The 18,149-nt window shown below is 43.0% G+C and overlaps 1 protein-coding gene and 1 pseudogene across 1 annotated transcript; both read left to right on the top strand.

Moving 5' to 3' along the window:
* The first annotated feature begins 6,747 nt into the window (after positions 1-6,747).
* LOC109940764 (uncharacterized) lies at positions 6,748-7,766 on the top strand (annotated as a pseudogene).
* Positions 7,767-14,780: 7,014 nt separating this feature from the next.
* On the top strand, positions 14,781-15,777 carry LOC111589727 (uncharacterized). Its single transcript, XM_023300584.1, has one exon. The coding sequence runs from the start codon at positions 15,093-15,095 to the stop codon at positions 15,738-15,740; it is 648 nt and encodes a 215-aa protein (XP_023156352.1). The 5' UTR covers positions 14,781-15,092; the 3' UTR covers positions 15,741-15,777.
* Positions 15,778-18,149: the final 2,372 nt, after the last annotated feature.

The raw sequence follows: 18,149 nt of genomic DNA on the forward strand, positions 1-18,149 counted from the left end.
ACCAAACCATAATAAATAATAGAACAAAATTAATAAATAATCCCATGCAAATGCATATGACAAATTGAATTTAGGTTCCATAAATTAATCATGTGAGGGTCCGAGCCGCTCATGACCGTGAGCACGGCTAGTATACTAGTTTTACACTCTGCAGAGGTTGCGCATCTTTACCCACAAGCCGTGTTACCCATCTGCCAAGGGGTCATGAATCCCATACACCTCTACCAAGGAAGCGAGGCAGGGTAACACTACGAGGCCTTTACAAAGTTCCACTAGCTTCAGAAATCCCGCTACAGTTTATAGGAAGCTCCAGTGCAGGAATCCCTCGTCTGACCGCCATCGCAGCAAAGTCAACCCAAGGACCTCCCTACACTGACCACTCCCCTACTGCCCTTGCCCCTTTCGGGTAAGGAAGACCTCCACTAGCTTTCCTAGTTAATCAGCCAAGGGCGTCCCATTAAACCCTTGTGGTAGCACTGTTTTCTCGGGTGGTCGCTCCATGTTCCAATTAACATAATGATCTTATCATGAACATAAATAACATAACAAAATAATTGGAACATGGATGTAATAAAATATTAATCCCAAAACCATAGATAAAGCAATAGCTTAACTACCCAAGTGAATCAGGGGTAAACAAGGTAAAAGGATAAACAGTCTAGGGTGACCTATTGGGTCCCATCAAAATTAAACCTATGCATTGAATAGTGATAATAATGAACATTATTGGGTAACAAATGTGATCAAGGGCACAACTTGCCTGACACTTGAGATTCCAATTACCAGGATGATTCTTCGGATCCTCGTGACCGCACAGCTAGTCATAGCAATACAAGCAAACATAGTATAGATAAAATTAACATCACACCATACATAAGTACAAACTGAATAATAATAATCTGCGCGTTGCTACGAGATCGCGGGATCGAGAACTACTGAGATCGAAGTTACGATTAAGGAGTTATGATTTTATAGAAGATCTGTGTGATTAAAATATTAAACTATATTATAAATCGGTTAGGACAAATCATACGAGATGTTATTTTATAAATAATTACCTCAACTTTAATCTGAGTTATAAATTAATCATAGATCATATTCCAGTAGTTATAAGCAGTTTAACCAGACTAACCCACATTAGTTAACTACAGATATAATTATAAACTAATGAGGCATGGTATAATAAAGGTTGTTATTGCATATTAAATATTTATACAAGACTAACACAACTTGAACGGATCAATTCGGAGTTTAAATGGGGAAGTTATGAATTTCCAATGATTTTATGTATTTGATATGAGATTAATTAGGAGATCAATTTTATTTTTGTTTTCATGACAAAACAGAGGCAATAGGTGATAAACAACATTATTACAAAATTATAGAAATTGGAACGAACTAATTTGGACTTAATATGAATTTTCTAGGGATTTAACATGTTTCTGCAATTAATTTTATACTGAAAATCATTTTCTAAATACTTTTTCTCTGATTTCCTACTTCCTGGACTGAGCGTACTAATACAGAGAAGTATGGGGTTAATCATGCAAAATTACCCAGACCCAGATTCAACCCGCGGGGACGGCGGGTTGATTCTATATTAGTCCAGGGGCTCTTTATCAAATAGGCACGGCGAAGGGGTATCTGGGTATCTGGGCCATCCAATCGAAAACGGACCGCCCAGATCATATTATCCTCATAATGAACCACCGCCATCTACAGGTCGTTGGATCAGGATCCGAGGGCCCAAAACAATCGCGAAGCGGTACGCACAGGTGGCCACTAGATCATAGATCGACGGCCAACCACTAATGTACCTGTGATCAAATCTTAGCCGCACACAGTGATATCCACGGTCCACACGCCCCCACTGAAACGTTACCCCTAACCCCCATCCCCACCGTTGATCCAAAGATCAATGGTTACTGCTCATCTCCCTCAACCCGGCACACGGCCACGGCGGCGCTCCGCCCAGGGAGGTGGCGCCCTCACCGGAGCAACCCTGCTCCATGCTCCGGCCACCAAATGTATTAAACGAGGTTTGCTACGCGCCTAATAGAGGATCACGAAGCACGGGGAAGCATTCATACCGTGGTTTTGGGTGTCAGTGATACTCCCCGCGGCGAGCAGCGGATCGGCGGCACCAACCCCACTCCGATGATGAATTGCGCACACCCCGAGCTACCCCACGCCCAATCGAAACGCGCACCGGCTACCACGAGAGCTGGCGACTGTGGCGGAACCGCCCGAATTATTCCAGCTTAAGTGCCCAAGTCGCACCCTTAAGGGCAGCAACACACTTAAACAGGAATAACCCGTTAGTCCCTCGGATCTAGTCCGATAAAGCCACTTACCAGGATCGAATACCACTAGCTCACTCGAAGGTGAGGCACAGAGAAATACAATAAAACATAATACCACAAATTTAATAAGTATCATTAGTGATTACATTATCGGAGTTTCAGAAATAATAACCATAAATTTTAATGCAGCGGAAATAACTAGCGGAGAAGAACCGAGTGACATGGCGAAGCCTGGCCACGCTACTCCTCCTGGTCCTCTCCTGCGGAAGCAGTAACCCACTCGACCATCTATCCCGGTGGCAGGGTGGTCGGCCAAGTTATCCCAGCAACCATCTCCTCCAGAGAACCTGTAAAAATTATGCCACAAGCAAGGCTGAGTATACTAATACTCAGCTAGACTTACCCGGTGTGAGGAGTCTACTCCTCTACCTCTAGACATGCAGCTGTTTGGCTGTGGGGTTTGTTTGCCAAAAGCACTAGCTGAGTTTCTAAATCAAGATTTTAACTTAGTCAAAGTTAAGTGTGACTCTCTTAAGGCTAAAAATGTACTATCTATTCATACAAAGTAGCAAACATTTTAGCAATCAACATCTTATATCATCTCCGCATCATTCCACTTGTTACTCAATGTAGCAGCATGGATCAAGCAGTCTCATTAGCTGCGAGAAGCAGACGATTCGAATCGAGTTTTTATCCTTGCAAGGTAAACCTAAACACACGACATGTAGGGGCACTCCGTCCCCACACATATCAACCGTCCCCATCGATTCCCCGTCAGCAGATCAGGGCTCACCGCCTTGGCGTACAATGCCTCACTGACCCCGACTGGCCGTCGTGCAGTGACCGCACTTGTACCCACCATAACCGGAATGGGAGACCTCGTCTCAGGTCGCGTGAGGGGTAAAGTCCACTGCCAGGTTCAATCAGGTACTAGGCTTACCGATTTACCATATTTCTCGGCATGTGCTTAGTACGTTCAAACGCTTGACTCACGGTACCACACCTTAATCCTTATTCACATTTTATCCCGTGAACAACCAATCCCCATGGATTGTTGTCACAAACCAGCATCAGTATGATATGAAAGTGGATACAATCAATTTCCTGACCTCGCGCGAGTGCTAGAAAAATCACTCGACTTCTACCGAGATCCCTAATTAATAAAGCAGCTACTCGACCTAGCATACTAGTATCCATCTCAAAGGACATCCTGAGGTAATGCAACTAAGTTTTCATTCAACTCCTACACTTAAGTGCACAATACAAGCCTACAATCATTAAGTGCAGTAAAATAATATATAGAACTGGTTATGCATAAACCGGGGCTTGCCTTTAATTTAACACTTAGATAGTGTTTGTTGGGGGAGGTACTCGCTCGGCGAGCATCCACTGGTTAAGTCCATCATCCTTCAGTACGTCCACCAACTGCACCTTGTTGTTACCACCACATCACTGGCTCGATCATCCTCTCTCGGTCCTATATGAGGTGCAGGATGCATATGTATGAATATAATGAAAGTAGCATAAAAATAGCACAAGGTATACCAAGACACAGTGGCGAACTAAACATTAGTTAGTAAGACACTGCAACAACTATACGCAAACACTAGTTATTTATATGTCGTTGGGCACATGTAAACACTACCACTGGAAAGACGACGATCACTACCTACACTTAACCAACGTAACACGACATCACACGTACAAGCATTTATTTAATTGCTATGGCTTTTCCTTAGTTCTTCTATTGATCACACAAAAGCATTACCAACCACACAAGTCCAACCAAGACAACGTAAGCTTGAATACGACATAGGCATCACTAACTACGGAACTCCTATATCACAAACAACTAGAGAAGGAAACATATAAAACAGTACACACATTCATTATTAAGCTTAACCATGGCAAGTCTACATTACTTAAGAGCAAACCACACATTTTTAGCGACAAGGGGGAAACTAAACAATCAAAAGCGCACTAGCAGAATTTTTTTTGGACAGCAATACAGCAGTCAATTGTTTCAGTCATAACTCACAAGATATTTACTCAAAAATAGTAAACTAGGACTTTCTAGAAAGCTTGAAAAGTGCTTTACAACTTTGGTATTGTCATCACAGCATGATTAAACACTTAGCAAGGTCAAAAGGTGTTAACACAACATTGCTGTCCAGATTTGGACAGATTTAGACTTATGATTAAAAATTCATAACTGAAGATTCAGGCATCCAAACAAGGTGATCCTAGACTTTCTGGAAAGGTAATAAAATTGTCTACATATCACTTATAAACATCTTAAGGTGACTCAATAGTTAACTAAGGATAAAATACACTAGAAGGCTTTGCTGTCCAGAATTGGACAGATTCAGTCTTCAGACTTCAAACATCCATAACTTAATCTTCAGACCACCAAAAAGAGTGATCCAAGACTTTTTGAAAAGCTCAGCAAAAGCACTACATAACTTTTATAATCACTAAGAAGTGATTCAATGTTTAACTAAATCAAACAACACAGTTTTCGAAATCTGTTCTGACGGTGGACAGAACACAGCAAGCAGTTTGTAAAATTCATAACTCTTAAACCGTCAGGCCTATAGTTATGAAATTTTAACACAAGCAAGATAAGAAAAGCACCTACAACTTTCTTATAATGACCATGAACAGATTGTAACATTAACTTAAGCAAACAGTGCAGTTTCTGAAATCTGTACAGAATTTGGACAGATTCAGTTACTGAATTTGTAAAAAGCATAACTCCTAATCTGTCATACCTATGGCTGTCAAATTTTAACACCAGCAAGATAATAAAGTTCTCTACCACTTTTCTATAGCACATATCTACAGAAAACATCATTTAGTTTATCAAACATACAGCACACAGAAAATAGTATGTGCAGCCCAAAACAGCAACTAATTAATTTCAGCTACTATACAATTCAAGAATTGTCGTGTTTTAAGTACTTGAATTATTCTAACACTTTACCCTTCGTTAGAGTTGAATTAATTAAATGAGGACTAACAAATAGACATATAAATTTTCATCCAAGTTATTTCGCGCGCTAGAACTAACATACACATTCAATCAACGCATTCACCACAATCATTAATTTCGGCATATGTGTATATCAAAGCGCTTTTCACCCACTAGTTCGCATTTTAGTTGAGACACCTCATGAGCACTACAGATTTTTACCCGCGATCATAACCATGCGCATTTAGACTACAACAAGTAATTCATCATAACTACGAGCTTAACCAAAGCCACCTAACAAGTTGATTAACTAGTATAAAACTTAGCAAAGTATTTTAGACTTCGCAACTCAAAAACATAGGTGGGAGCAGGTTAATTAGTTTTTCTTAACCATTTTCTCAACTTAAACTGGACAACACACAAGTCACTTAAAACGCCATATTTTAGGAGACCTCACATGTCGAGCATCAATTTATAACCTAAGTGACTCAACCTCTATCACGCTTGACAACTACCACATCACCCGATTTATCTATTTGGAACACCGCCTGCCTAGCGTACTACTAGTACTCCGCATTTTGACTCGACTTATAAACATGGAGTAAGCGATGACTACTTCGGCATGTCACCACCTCTCTAAATCAAGTAAGGACAAATTCCACCTACAACGACCGAACATTCCCATCGAGCACACCTTATATTTTCCTGTCTCGCATACAACCATGGGGCGGCATGCACTCGAGACATTTCCGTTTAATTTAACGCCACCACTACTACCACGCATCTCAGCACACACAATTATCCACAGACTCGCCCTTCGTATAAACTTGACAAACATTTTTAATTCTTGTCGACACCTCAGACAAACACAACTCGACGACCCTCAAATTTTTCTACGCAACCATGCCACCTAACGCAACACTTGAGGTAACCCACTTCGGCACACACACGCATACGTGTCCCCATTGCATTCTCATGACCAACTTTTAGCACAATTATTTATGACAATATTTATGGACTACACAAGTGAAACACTAACCGATCATTCGCACATCTAATCTTAAAAACACTAATCACATGTCACATAAATTATATTTTCGATCCATTCTATCCTATACCACGATGAACACATAAAATATTTTTACATAGACGAACTCATTAGTCGACTGCGGAAACTACCACATGCTTTACGCTTTATTAGATTTACCACGACTAACACACTGCTTTATGACGAAGTATTTTAACAAACGATTAATACCATCCACGAACCATCCTCGTAACACATAAATGAATCATCACAGCCACATATATTCAAACACCAATACACACCACATCGACCAAAACGTATTTAGACAAACTACAAATCGCACACATCAAACAACTTCTTGTTCTCCAACCGCAATCGCGATCCTACCAATGCTCATAACTGAAACGTTTTACACACATCCATTCAAAATAATTAATCGAGTCGATCGAGAGCGATATGCATCGGCTCACCATAAACAAACCCAATCGGTGTTTGTAAGGACGATGGCGATTCCGATTTGTGCATCACTCCGAACATCCGACGAGCGTTGACGACTTGCCTTCTTCTCCACGCAAAACATGGGGTTCCTCGCCTCCACAAAATAAAATAAAACAAAACAGCACATATACACAATTTAATCACCGGAGAACAATGCCGATGTGGAATCAAACAAAGATCATCGTCGTCTCACCGGGGTGAACGGCGTCGATGTTGGGGCTGCGCAGATCCGGCGAAGTGAGACGCGTAGACGGTCGAACTGCGCAGATCAACGACACGACATGGGCTGTCTCAAACACCATCGCGACGGCGCGGGTTGGGACTGCGCAGGTCGAACGAAGCACGCGATGCGGAGGGGATCGGGGCTGCTGTTTTGTGGAGGAAAAGAGGAGGTTGGTGTTGCTGCACAAGGGGAAAAAAGAGGGGGGGCGAGCAGAGCTGCTGCTCGGCCATGGGAGAGAGAGGGCGCTGGGGGAGGGGTGGAGCAGCGGCGCTGCGCAGGAAGGGGCGCCGAGCATAGGGAACTTCAGGCGCCCAAGCTGCTGGCCGAGCAGAGGTCCGGCCATGGCTGCCTCTACCCCTGCGCAAGGGAGACCAGGGATGGACGCCATGTGCAGGAGCTCGGCTGCAGGGGGGACGCGCCCATGGGGAAGAGGAGGAGCTGCAGCTCGCCTACACCCTTGGAGCCGAGGAGAGGAAGGGCGCCATGGGGGGGCTCTGTGTCCTACTGCAAGCGCCATGGGAGAGGCTTGCTGCCGTGGAGGTTGTCGGCTGGAGCAGAGGGGCGAGAGGAACTCGTCTGCGCCAAGGAAGGGAGCAGGGAGCGCCAGGGTTGGGTGCTCGGCTGCTCAAGCCTCGTCGGTGCCATGGGAGGAAGGGAAGGAAGCTCCCTGCGCGTTGGGGAAGAAGGCGTGGGGGAGAAAAGGCTGATGGCGGCTGGAAAAACAATAGGGGTGGGAATGCAAAATGACCAAGGGCAAGGGAGAGGGATCCGTATTTATAGATAAACCCTAGGGTTAGGGTTTCAAATGGGCCCAATTGGGCTGGTTTGGGCTGGCCCAAACGCGCAAACGGGCTGCGCTAAATTATTTTTCCGAATAAAAATGCTCCCGCGGAATTCGTTTCTACAGAGAACAGAGCGAATTAGAGTTTCGGCGAACGGACGATTGAGCGATTAATTCGGCCGAGAGTTGGATTTGATTTCGCTCGGAAATAATTCCTCGCACACTATTTTAAAAATAAATGTTTCTCTCAAACTTCTAATCGGCTTCGGATTTTTAGTCGGAGAAATCAGATTGTGACATTTTAAAATCGTTGCCGATACGGGGTTTTGAGTTCGGTTCAAACATGGGATATTTAGCCGAGTCGAGTAAGAAATAATTAGAGGACGACGTACTGAGTGTTCCGTGTGAGAGTACGGACTCGGATCAAAATAATCGGACATCGATCAGGGTTCGAGGAATTAGACTCGGGCTCAAATCAAATAACAGCCGTCGAGAGTTGATTAAATGAGCTTCAGATGAGATTTATAAATCGAGATTGATTAACGAGTTTGCATTCGCGCCGAGAATAAAAGTTTTAACACGCTCCGAAATTGGCTGTTTCTCGCGATCGATTAACTCTGAATTCGGTGAACTTCCAAGAGAAAGCCTGATAAACAGAGATAGGCACGATCGAGAAATAGAAATTTTTACTGAGCATCCGAGATTTGGATAAATCTCGTGACATAACACGAAACTGACACCTGGGGTGTCACAGCCTTCCCCCCTTAAAAAGAATCTCGTCCCGAGATTCGGATGAAGATCTTTAAGGGTGGAGAAGCATGTAACTCCCAGGCTGGAGATAGATGCAAATTCAGGAGATGGGATTTGACAAGATAATGAAGATAGATTTGGATAGAATATCGCGGCATGTTGAGACAAAATGCAGCGATCACTTTGAGAGAATATCCACAAAAGATAGCACATTGGTGTAGTCTTATAATGGATCGCAACTATTAACCGCGATACCAGCGCGTGCCGAGCAGCTCAACCATGTGTGCACCATAGTAGGCTCTCGGTTTCGTCGCGGCACCATTGGTCATTAGTCATGACACCATTACCAGACGCAACCAATGAGAATTTCACATAGCATAAATAGATGGAGCCCATGAGAGTATGGCTCAGAAAAGGTGACTGAAGTTGAAGCAAAGACTGTTGGCAACAGAACTTCATATGAGAATTTTTATTTAACTCAGAGAACTATTTTATGATCAACATGGAGATTATCAGATCAGATATTAGCACGAGATTTGATATGAGGATGAACCGACCATGAGATCAAAATAGATTGTTGAGCTTTTAGAGACATGAGAGAACCAAGGACAACAATCAAATCCATTGAACCAAATGGATGCACTGCTTAGAGATATGTTGATAAAATGACGTCATGATCCTTGGAGAAAGAGTATGAGAATGATTAGAATGAGAGATTTAGGCAAGATCAACATTCGATATTTGAGAACGGGTTACAACAGATAGCCAGATACGGGGCAGAATCGATGAAGGATCCAGAGATTTGTATGATAAAGTCACAACATAATTCACAAGGAAAAAGGGTACTAGATCCAGGTGAAAAGAGAGGTAGGCAAACAGGATCAGCTAGGATGATCGACAGAAATGTTATGAAGTTTTAGGGGCAAGGATTTATGGAAAGAAATATGGCCTTGATAGGGTTTGCGCAACTAGACACCAACAATATTTTTTTTTGACACAACAAGTGCACAAGGAAGTTTCAGTTTGGCTAGCGGTTAAGCTATGGGGGGTCTACAAGTTGTGCAGGTTTAACTTCAAAGGTAAAACACTCAAGGGGCTAGAAAACACCAATCATAAGAATGAATTTTTTTTTTAAATAGGTTTCACTTGCTAAACTCGAGGTTGTTTGGGTGGGGATCTTTTTATGAACCGAACAAGCAACAAAATGTTTTGCAAAAAGGGTTGGACAATTACAATACTACCTAGATGGCAAGGCAGGAGAAACACATAGCACGACCTAACAAGACTTACCAATCTGACACGAGATAAGACATTTCTAACATAGCAGTACATCACATTATTCACAAGTTTTTATTATTGGAATAAAGGTGAGAGAAGCATGTTGATGCATAAGAGACAATTATAATGCGACAATCATGATGCATGCATGCTCATTCTAGTCGTCTTCTCAGACCTAACTAATTTTTCGGGTGCTTCTACAGCATCATTATTAATAGTAGTAGTAGCCTTTATGGCCTATATACATAGCCACCTAGTTACCCATCTATTTCCTAAGGCTTCACGTCCTAGGTCTATCCTTATTGTCCTGACGATCTATCCAACTTTGGTTTCTAGCAAGTTTTACAAAAAAAAAGGTTGGTAATCATGACTTATTGACTTCTCTGTGATGGTATTCGCTCCGATACCAGCTGTGGCGGAACCGCCCGAATTATTCCAGCTTAAGTGCCCAAGTCGCACCCTTAAGGGCAGCAACACACTTAAACAGGAATAACCCGTTAGTCCCTCGGATCTAGTCCGATAAAGCCACTTACCAGGATCGAATACCACTAGCTCACTCGAAGGTGAGGCACAGAGAAATACAATAAAACATAATACCACAAATTTAATAAGTATCATTAGTGATTACATTATCGGAGTTTCAGAAATAATAACCATAAATTTTAATGCAGCGGAAATAACTAGCGGAGAAGAACCGAGTGACATGGCGAAGCCTGGCCACGCTACTCCTCCTGGTCCTCTCCTGCGGAAGCAGTAACCCACTCGACCATCTATCCCGGTGGCAGGGTGGTCGGCCAAGTTATCCCAGCAACCATCTCCTCCAGAGAACCTGTAAAAATTATGCCACAAGCAAGGCTGAGTATACTAATACTCAGCTAGACTTACCCGGTGTGAGGAGTCTACTCCTCTACCTCTAGACATGCAGCTGTTTGGCTGTGGGGTTTGGTTGCCAAAAGCACTAGCTGAGTTTCTAAATCAAGATTTTAACTTAGTCAAAGTTAAGTGTGACTCTCTTAAGGCTAAAAATGTACTATCTATTCATACAAAGTAGCAAACATTTTAGCAATCAACATCTTATATCATCTCCGCATCATTCCACTTGTTACTCAATGTAGCAGCATGGATCAAGCAGTCTCATTAGCTGCGAGAAGCAGACGATTCGAATCGAGTTTTTATCCTTGCAAGGTAAACCTAAACACACGACATGTAGGGGCACTCCGTCCCCACACATATCAACCGTCCCCATCGATTCCCCGTCAGCAGATCAGGGCTCACCGCCTTGGCGTACAATGCCTCACTGACCCCGACTGGTCGTCGTGCAGTGACCGCACTTGTACCCACCATAACCGGAATGGGAGACCTCGTCTCAGGTCGCGTGAGGGGTAAAGTCCACTGCCAGGTTCAATCAGGTACTAGGCTTACCGATTTACCATATTTCTCGGCATGTGCTTAGTACGTTCAAACGCTTGACTCACGGTACCACACCTTAATCCTTATTCACATTTTATCCCGTGAACAACCAATCCCCATGGATTGTTGTCACAAACCAACATCAGTATGATATGAAAGTGGATACAATCAATTTCCTGACCTCGCGCGAGTGCTAGAAAAATCACTCGACTTCTACCGAGATCCCTAATTAATAAAGCAGCTACTCGACCTAGCATACTAGTATCCATCTCAAAGGACATCCTGAGGTAATGCAACTAAGTTTTCATTCAACTCCTACACTTAAGTGCACAATACAAGCCTACAATCATTAAGTGCAGTAAAATAATATATAGAACTGGTTATGCATAAACCGGGGCTTGCCTTTAATTTAACACTTAGATAGTGTTTGTTGGGGGAGGTACTCGCTCGGCGAGCATCCACTGGTTAAGTCCATCATCCTTCAGTACGTCCACCAACTGCACCTTGTTGTTACCACCACATCACTGGCTCGATCATCCTCTCTCGGTCCTATATGAGGTGCAGGATGCATATGTATGAATATAATGAAAGTAGCATAAAAATAGCACAAGGTATACCAAGACACAGTGGCGAACTAAACATTAGTTAGTAAGACACTGCAACAACTATACGCAAACACTAGTTATTTATATGTCGTTGGGCACATGTAAACACTACCACTGGAAAGACGATGATCACTACCTACACTTAACCAACGTAACACGACATCACACGTACAAGCATTTATTTAATTGCTACGGCTTTTCCTTAGTTCTTCTATTGATCACACAAAAGCATTACCAACCACACAAGTCCAACCAAGACAACGTAAGCTTGAATACGACATAGGCATCACTAACTACGGAACTCCTATATCACAAACAACTAGAGAAGGAAACATATAAAACAATACACACATTCATTATTAAGCTTAACCATGGCAAGTCTACATTACTTAAGAGCAAACCACACATTTTTAGCGACAAGGGGGAAACTAAACAATCAAAAGCGCACTAGCAGAATTTTTTTTGGACAGCAATACAGCAGTCAATTGTTTCAGTCATAACTCACAAGATATTTACTCAAAAATAGTAAACTAGGACTTTCTAGAAAGCTTGAAAAGTGCTTTACAACTTTGGTATTGTCATCACAGCATGATTAAACACTTAGCAAGGTCAAAAGGTGTTAACACAACATTGCTGTCCAGATTTGGACAGATTTAGACTTATGACTTTAAAAATTCATAACTGAAGATTCAGGCATCCAAACAAGGTGATCCTAGACTTTCTGGAAAGGTAATAAAATTGTCTACATATCACTTATAAACATCTTAAGGTGACTCAATAGTTAACTAAGGATAAAATACACTAGAAGGCTTTGCTGTCCAGAATTGGACAGATTCAGTCTTCAGACTTCAAACATCCATAACTTAATCTTCAGACCACCAAAAAGAGTGATCCAAGACTTTTTGAAAAGCTCAGCAAAAGCACTACATAACTTTTATAATCACTAAGAAGTGATTCAATGTTTAACTAAATCAAACAACACAGTTTTCAAAATCTGTTCTGACGGTGGACAGAACACAGCAAGCAGTTTGTAAAATTCATAACTCTTAAACCGTCAGGCCTATAGTTATGAAATTTTAACACAAGCAAGATAAGAAAAGCACCTACAACTTTCTTATAATGACCATGAACAGATTGTAACATTAACTTAAGCAAACAGTGCAGTTTCTGAAATCTGTACAGAATTTGGACAGATTCAGTTACTGAATTTGTAAAAAGCATAACTCCTAATCTGTCATACCTATGGCTGTCAAATTTTAACACCAGCAAGATAATAAAGTTCTCTACCACTTTTCTATAGCACATATCTACAGAAAACATCATTTAGTTCATCAAACATACAGCACACAGAAAATAGTACGTGCAGCCCAAAACAGCAACTAATTAATTTCAGCTACTATACAATTCAAGAATTGTCGTGTTTTAAGTACTTGAATTATTCTAACAATTTACCCTTCGTTAGAGTTGAATTAATTAAATGAGGACTAACAAATAGACATACAAATTTTCATCCAAGTTATTTCGCGCGCTAGAACTAACATACACATTCAATCAACGCATTCACCACAATCATTAATTTCGGCATATGTGTATATCAAAGCGCTTTTCACCCACTAGTTCGCATTTTAGTTGAGACACCTCATGAGCACTACAGATTTTTACCCGCGATCATAACCATGTGCATTTAGACTACAACAAGTAATTCATCATAACTACGAGCTTAACCAAAGCCACCTAACAAGTTGATTAACTAGTATAAAACTTAGCAAAGTATTTTAGACTTCGCAACTCAAAAACATAGGTGGGAGCAGGTTAATTAGTTTTTCTTAACCATTTTCTCAACTTAAACTGGACAACACACAAGTCACTTAAAACGCCATATTTTAGGAGACCTCACATGTCGAGCATCAATTTATAACCTAAGTGACTCAACCTCTATCACGCTTGACAACTACCACATCACCCGATTTATCTATTTGGAACACCGCCTGCCTAGCGTACTACTAGTACTCCGCATTTTGACTCGACTTATAAACATGGAGTAAGCGATGACTACTTCGGCATGTCACCACCTCTCTAAATCAAGTAAGGACAAATTCCACCTACAACGACCGAACATTCCCATCGAGCACACCTTATATTTTCCTGTCTCGCATACAACCATGGGGCGGCGTGCACTTGAGACATTTCCGTTTAATTTAACGCCACCACTACTACCACGCATCTCAGCACACACAATTATCCACAGACTCGCCCTTCGTATAAACTTGACAAACATTTTTAATTCTTGTCGACACCTCAGACAAACACAACTCGACGACCCTCAAATTTTTCTACGCAACCATGCCACCTAACGCAACACTTGAGGTAACCCACTTCGGCACACACACGCATACGTGTCCCCATTGCATTCTCATGACCAACTTTTAGCACAATTATTTATGACAATATTTATGGACTACACAAGTGAAACACTAACCGATCATTCGCACATCTAATCTTAAAAACACTAATCACATGTCACATAAATTATATTTTCGATCCATTCTATCCTATACCACGATGAACACATAAAATATTTTTACATAGACGAACTCATTAGTCGACTGCGGAAACTACCACATGCTTTACGCTTTATTAGATTTACCACGACTAACACACTGCTTTATGACGAAGTATTTTAACAAACGATTAATACCATCCACGAACCATCCTCGTAACACATAAATGAATCATCACAGCCACATATATTCAAACACCAATACACACCACATCGACCAAAACGTATTTAGACAAACTACAAATCGCACACATCAAACAACTTCTTGTTCTCCAACCGCAATCGCGATCCTACCAATGCGCATAACTGAAATGTTTTACACACATCCATTCAAAATAATTAATCGAGTCGATCGAGAGCGATATGCATCGGCTCACCATAAACAAACCCAATCGGTGTTTGTAAGGACGATGGCGATTCCGATTTGTGCATCACTCCGAACATCCGACGAGCGTTGACGACTTGCCTTCTTCTCCACGCAAAACATGGGGTTCCTCGCCTCCACAAAATAAAATAAAACAAAACAGCACATATACACAATTTAATCACCGGAGAACAATGCCGATGTGGAATCAAACAAAGATCATCGTCGTCTCACCGGGGTGAACGGCGTCGATGTTGGGGCTGCGCAGATCCGGCGAAGTGAGACGCGTAGACGGTCGAACTGCGCAGATCAACGACACGACATGGGCTGTCTCAAACACCATCGCGACGGCGCGGGTTGGGACTGCGCAGGTCGAACGAAGCACGCGATGCGGAGGGGATCGGGGCTGCTGTTTTGTGGAGGAAAAGAGGAGGTTGGTGTTGCTGCACAAGGGGAAAAAAGAGGGGGGGCGAGCAGAGCTGCTGCTCGGCCATGGGAGAGAGGGGGCGCTGGGGGAGGGGTGGAGCAGCGGCGCTGCGCAGGAAGGGGCGCCGAGCATAGGGAACTTCAGGCGCCCAAGCTGTTGGCCGAGCAGAGGTCCGGCCATGGCTGCCTCTACCCCTGCGCAAGGGAGACCAGGGATGGACGCCATGTGCAGGAGCTCGGCTGCAGGGGGGACGCGCCCATGGGGAAGAGGAGGAGCTGCAGCTCGCCTACACCCTTGGAGCCGAGGAGAGGAAGGGCGCCATGGGGGGCTCTGTGTCCTGCTGCAAGCGCCATGGGAGAGGCTTGCTGCCGTGGAGGTTGTCGGCTGGAGCAGAGGGGCGAGAGGAACTCGTCTGCGCCAAGGAAGGGAGCAGGGAGCGCCAGGGTTGGGTGCTCGGCTGCTCAAGCCTCGTCGGTGCCATGGGAGGAAGGGAAGGAAGCTCCCTGCGCGTTGGGGAAGAAGGCGTGGGGGAGAAAAGGCTGATGGCGGCTGGAAAAACAATAGGGGTGGGAATGCAAAATGACCAAGGGCAAGGGAGAGGGATCCGTATTTATAGAGAAACCCTAGGGTTAGGGTTTCAAATGGGCCCAATTGGGCTGGTTTGGGCTGGCCCAAACGCGCAAACGGGCTGCGCTAAATTATTTTTCCGAATAAAAATGCTCCCGCGGAATTCGTTTCTACAGAGAACAGAGCGAATTAGAGTTTCGGCGAACGGACGATTGAGCGATTAATTCGGCCGAGAGTTGGATTTGATTTCGCTCGGAAATAATTCCTCGCACACTATTTTAAAAATAAATGTTTCTCTCAAACTTCTAATCGGCTTCGGATTTTTAGTCGGAGAAATCAGATTGTGACATTTTAAAATCGTTGCCGATACGGGGTTTTGAGTTCGGTTCAAACATGGGATATTTAGCCGAGTCGAGTAAGAAATAATTAGAGGACGACGTACTGAGTGTTCCGTGTGAGAGTACGGACTCGGATCAAAATAATCGGACATCGATCAGGGTTCGAGGAATTAGACTCGGGCTCAAATCAAATAACAGCCGTCGAGAGTTGATTAAATGAGCTTCAGATGAGATTTATAAATCGAGATTGATTAACGAGTTTGCATTCGCACCGAGAATAAAAGTTTTAACACGCTCCGAAATTGGCTGTTTCTCGCGATCGATTAACTCTGAATTCGGTGAACTTCCAAGAGAAAGCCTGATAAACAGAGATAGGCACGATCGAGAAATAGAAATTTTTACTGAGCATCCGAGATTTGGATAAATCTCGTGACATAACACGAAACTGACACCTGGGGTGTCACAGCGACGCTCCCTGCTTGCCATCAGAGGGTTCGGCAGTAGCGCATCACATGACGACTCGTGGATTCGAGGCGAAGAAGGGGCGCCGATGAGAAATCACAGGTTCTCGAGTCGCCAATCCCGCGCGACGAGGCCAGGGACGCCCACCATGAGCCGCGGCGAAGATTCCGAGAGGGTTTTGGGTCCGTCGACGGTGCTAACCGAGGTTTCCCCCCACTCGCCATGGCAACAACCATTTTCTCTCTCCCTCACCCTTGGTTCCGCTCGACCGCACACGGCGATGGGGTTCACGGGTGCCCGCATAAATGGACACTAAGTTTGGAGCGGCCGGTGTTTAGTGGGCGACTGGGGCGGCGATTTAGTCGGAGGAGTGGACTCAAAATCGGGCTGGCGCACGGCCGGGTGAGCCCAAACTCCCCGCGCAACTCGCGCGTGTGGTTGAGCTCAGATCCACGAAGAAGACGCAACAGAAAGGAGGGTCCCACACACTGATATTGGCACCATATGTGGCGGAAAGGGTGGTTGCACCAACCCGGAAATCTCGGCTAGGCGAGAACAACAACACGACACCATTGAAGTCCGACCCTGGTGCGCGCGAGCTGTGGAGACGAAGACGTGCCTAGCAGTGGTGGCCCACACGGCATTGAAGCTACGGAGCGCAAGCACGTGGGAGTCACGCGGAGCAGCCGTGGAGGGAAAATGGGCTAGGTTTGCGCTGAAGAGTGGAGTAGAGAAGGGGGGGAATGGGCCATAAGCATGGGATTAGGCCCAGGTAGCGCATCAATCCCTTGTTATTTTATAATTCTTTCCAATTTCATATTAGATTCAAATTCAGGTCTCAAATTAAATTCAAACAAAGTTCAAATTTAAAGTATATTTTAGTGTTCAAACAAAAACCCCAACCTGTTATATTTGGTTTATTTTATTTTATATATCCATTATTTACTTAGCCGAATGAAATATTCCCATATTATTCCCTTGTTTAGTTAAAGGCTCAAAATGTGCCATGCACACCTTCATTTTATTTTTAGAAAAAAATATTACTTTTGAGTATGTGATCAAATTTGAAGTTAATAAAAGTGAGTAACCTTTATTTCACTTATTTAGGGAAAGGTAAAATATAATCTTTACTAGATATCATTATACTTAAAATACTTTTAAAGATTGATATAGGTTACAGAAGGGAATAATAGAAGAAAAATCTTTCTTCTAATTATCGATTTCAACTTACTCTTTTTGGTTTCAAGATTTATATCTAACTTTTGAACTACACAACTTTTTATAGTGCTATTTATTTGTTATTTGACAACTTCATTTCCTTTAGTTGTTTATGCACAAAGAAAAGAAGGTCAAGAAATCCTCAAAAATCTAACATAGAAGTATATTTATTTATTTATCCTATTACCATTCTCTCATACCACTTTTGGGCAATACAAATCCTACCCCCCTTAACAGAAATCTCGTCCTCGAGATTTTGTAAGAGGGTGCATACTCATATTGTCTCAACACATATGCACAAACAAAAATCTCAGCATGATACAAAATTTATTAGCAACACATGGGGTCAATTAGACCTTATTATTCC

Source organism: Zea mays, chromosome 7 (genome assembly GCF_902167145.1).
Source record: "Zea mays cultivar B73 chromosome 7, Zm-B73-REFERENCE-NAM-5.0, whole genome shotgun sequence".
In the NCBI taxonomy this organism is placed as follows: domain Eukaryota; kingdom Viridiplantae; phylum Streptophyta; class Magnoliopsida; order Poales; family Poaceae; genus Zea; species Zea mays.

What these genes read in the sequence shown, in the direction of transcription:
- LOC111589727 (XM_023300584.1), top strand. Translation starts at nt 15,093, where the DNA reads ATGGGCTGTCTCAAACACCATCGCGACGGCGCGGGTTGGGACTGCGCA.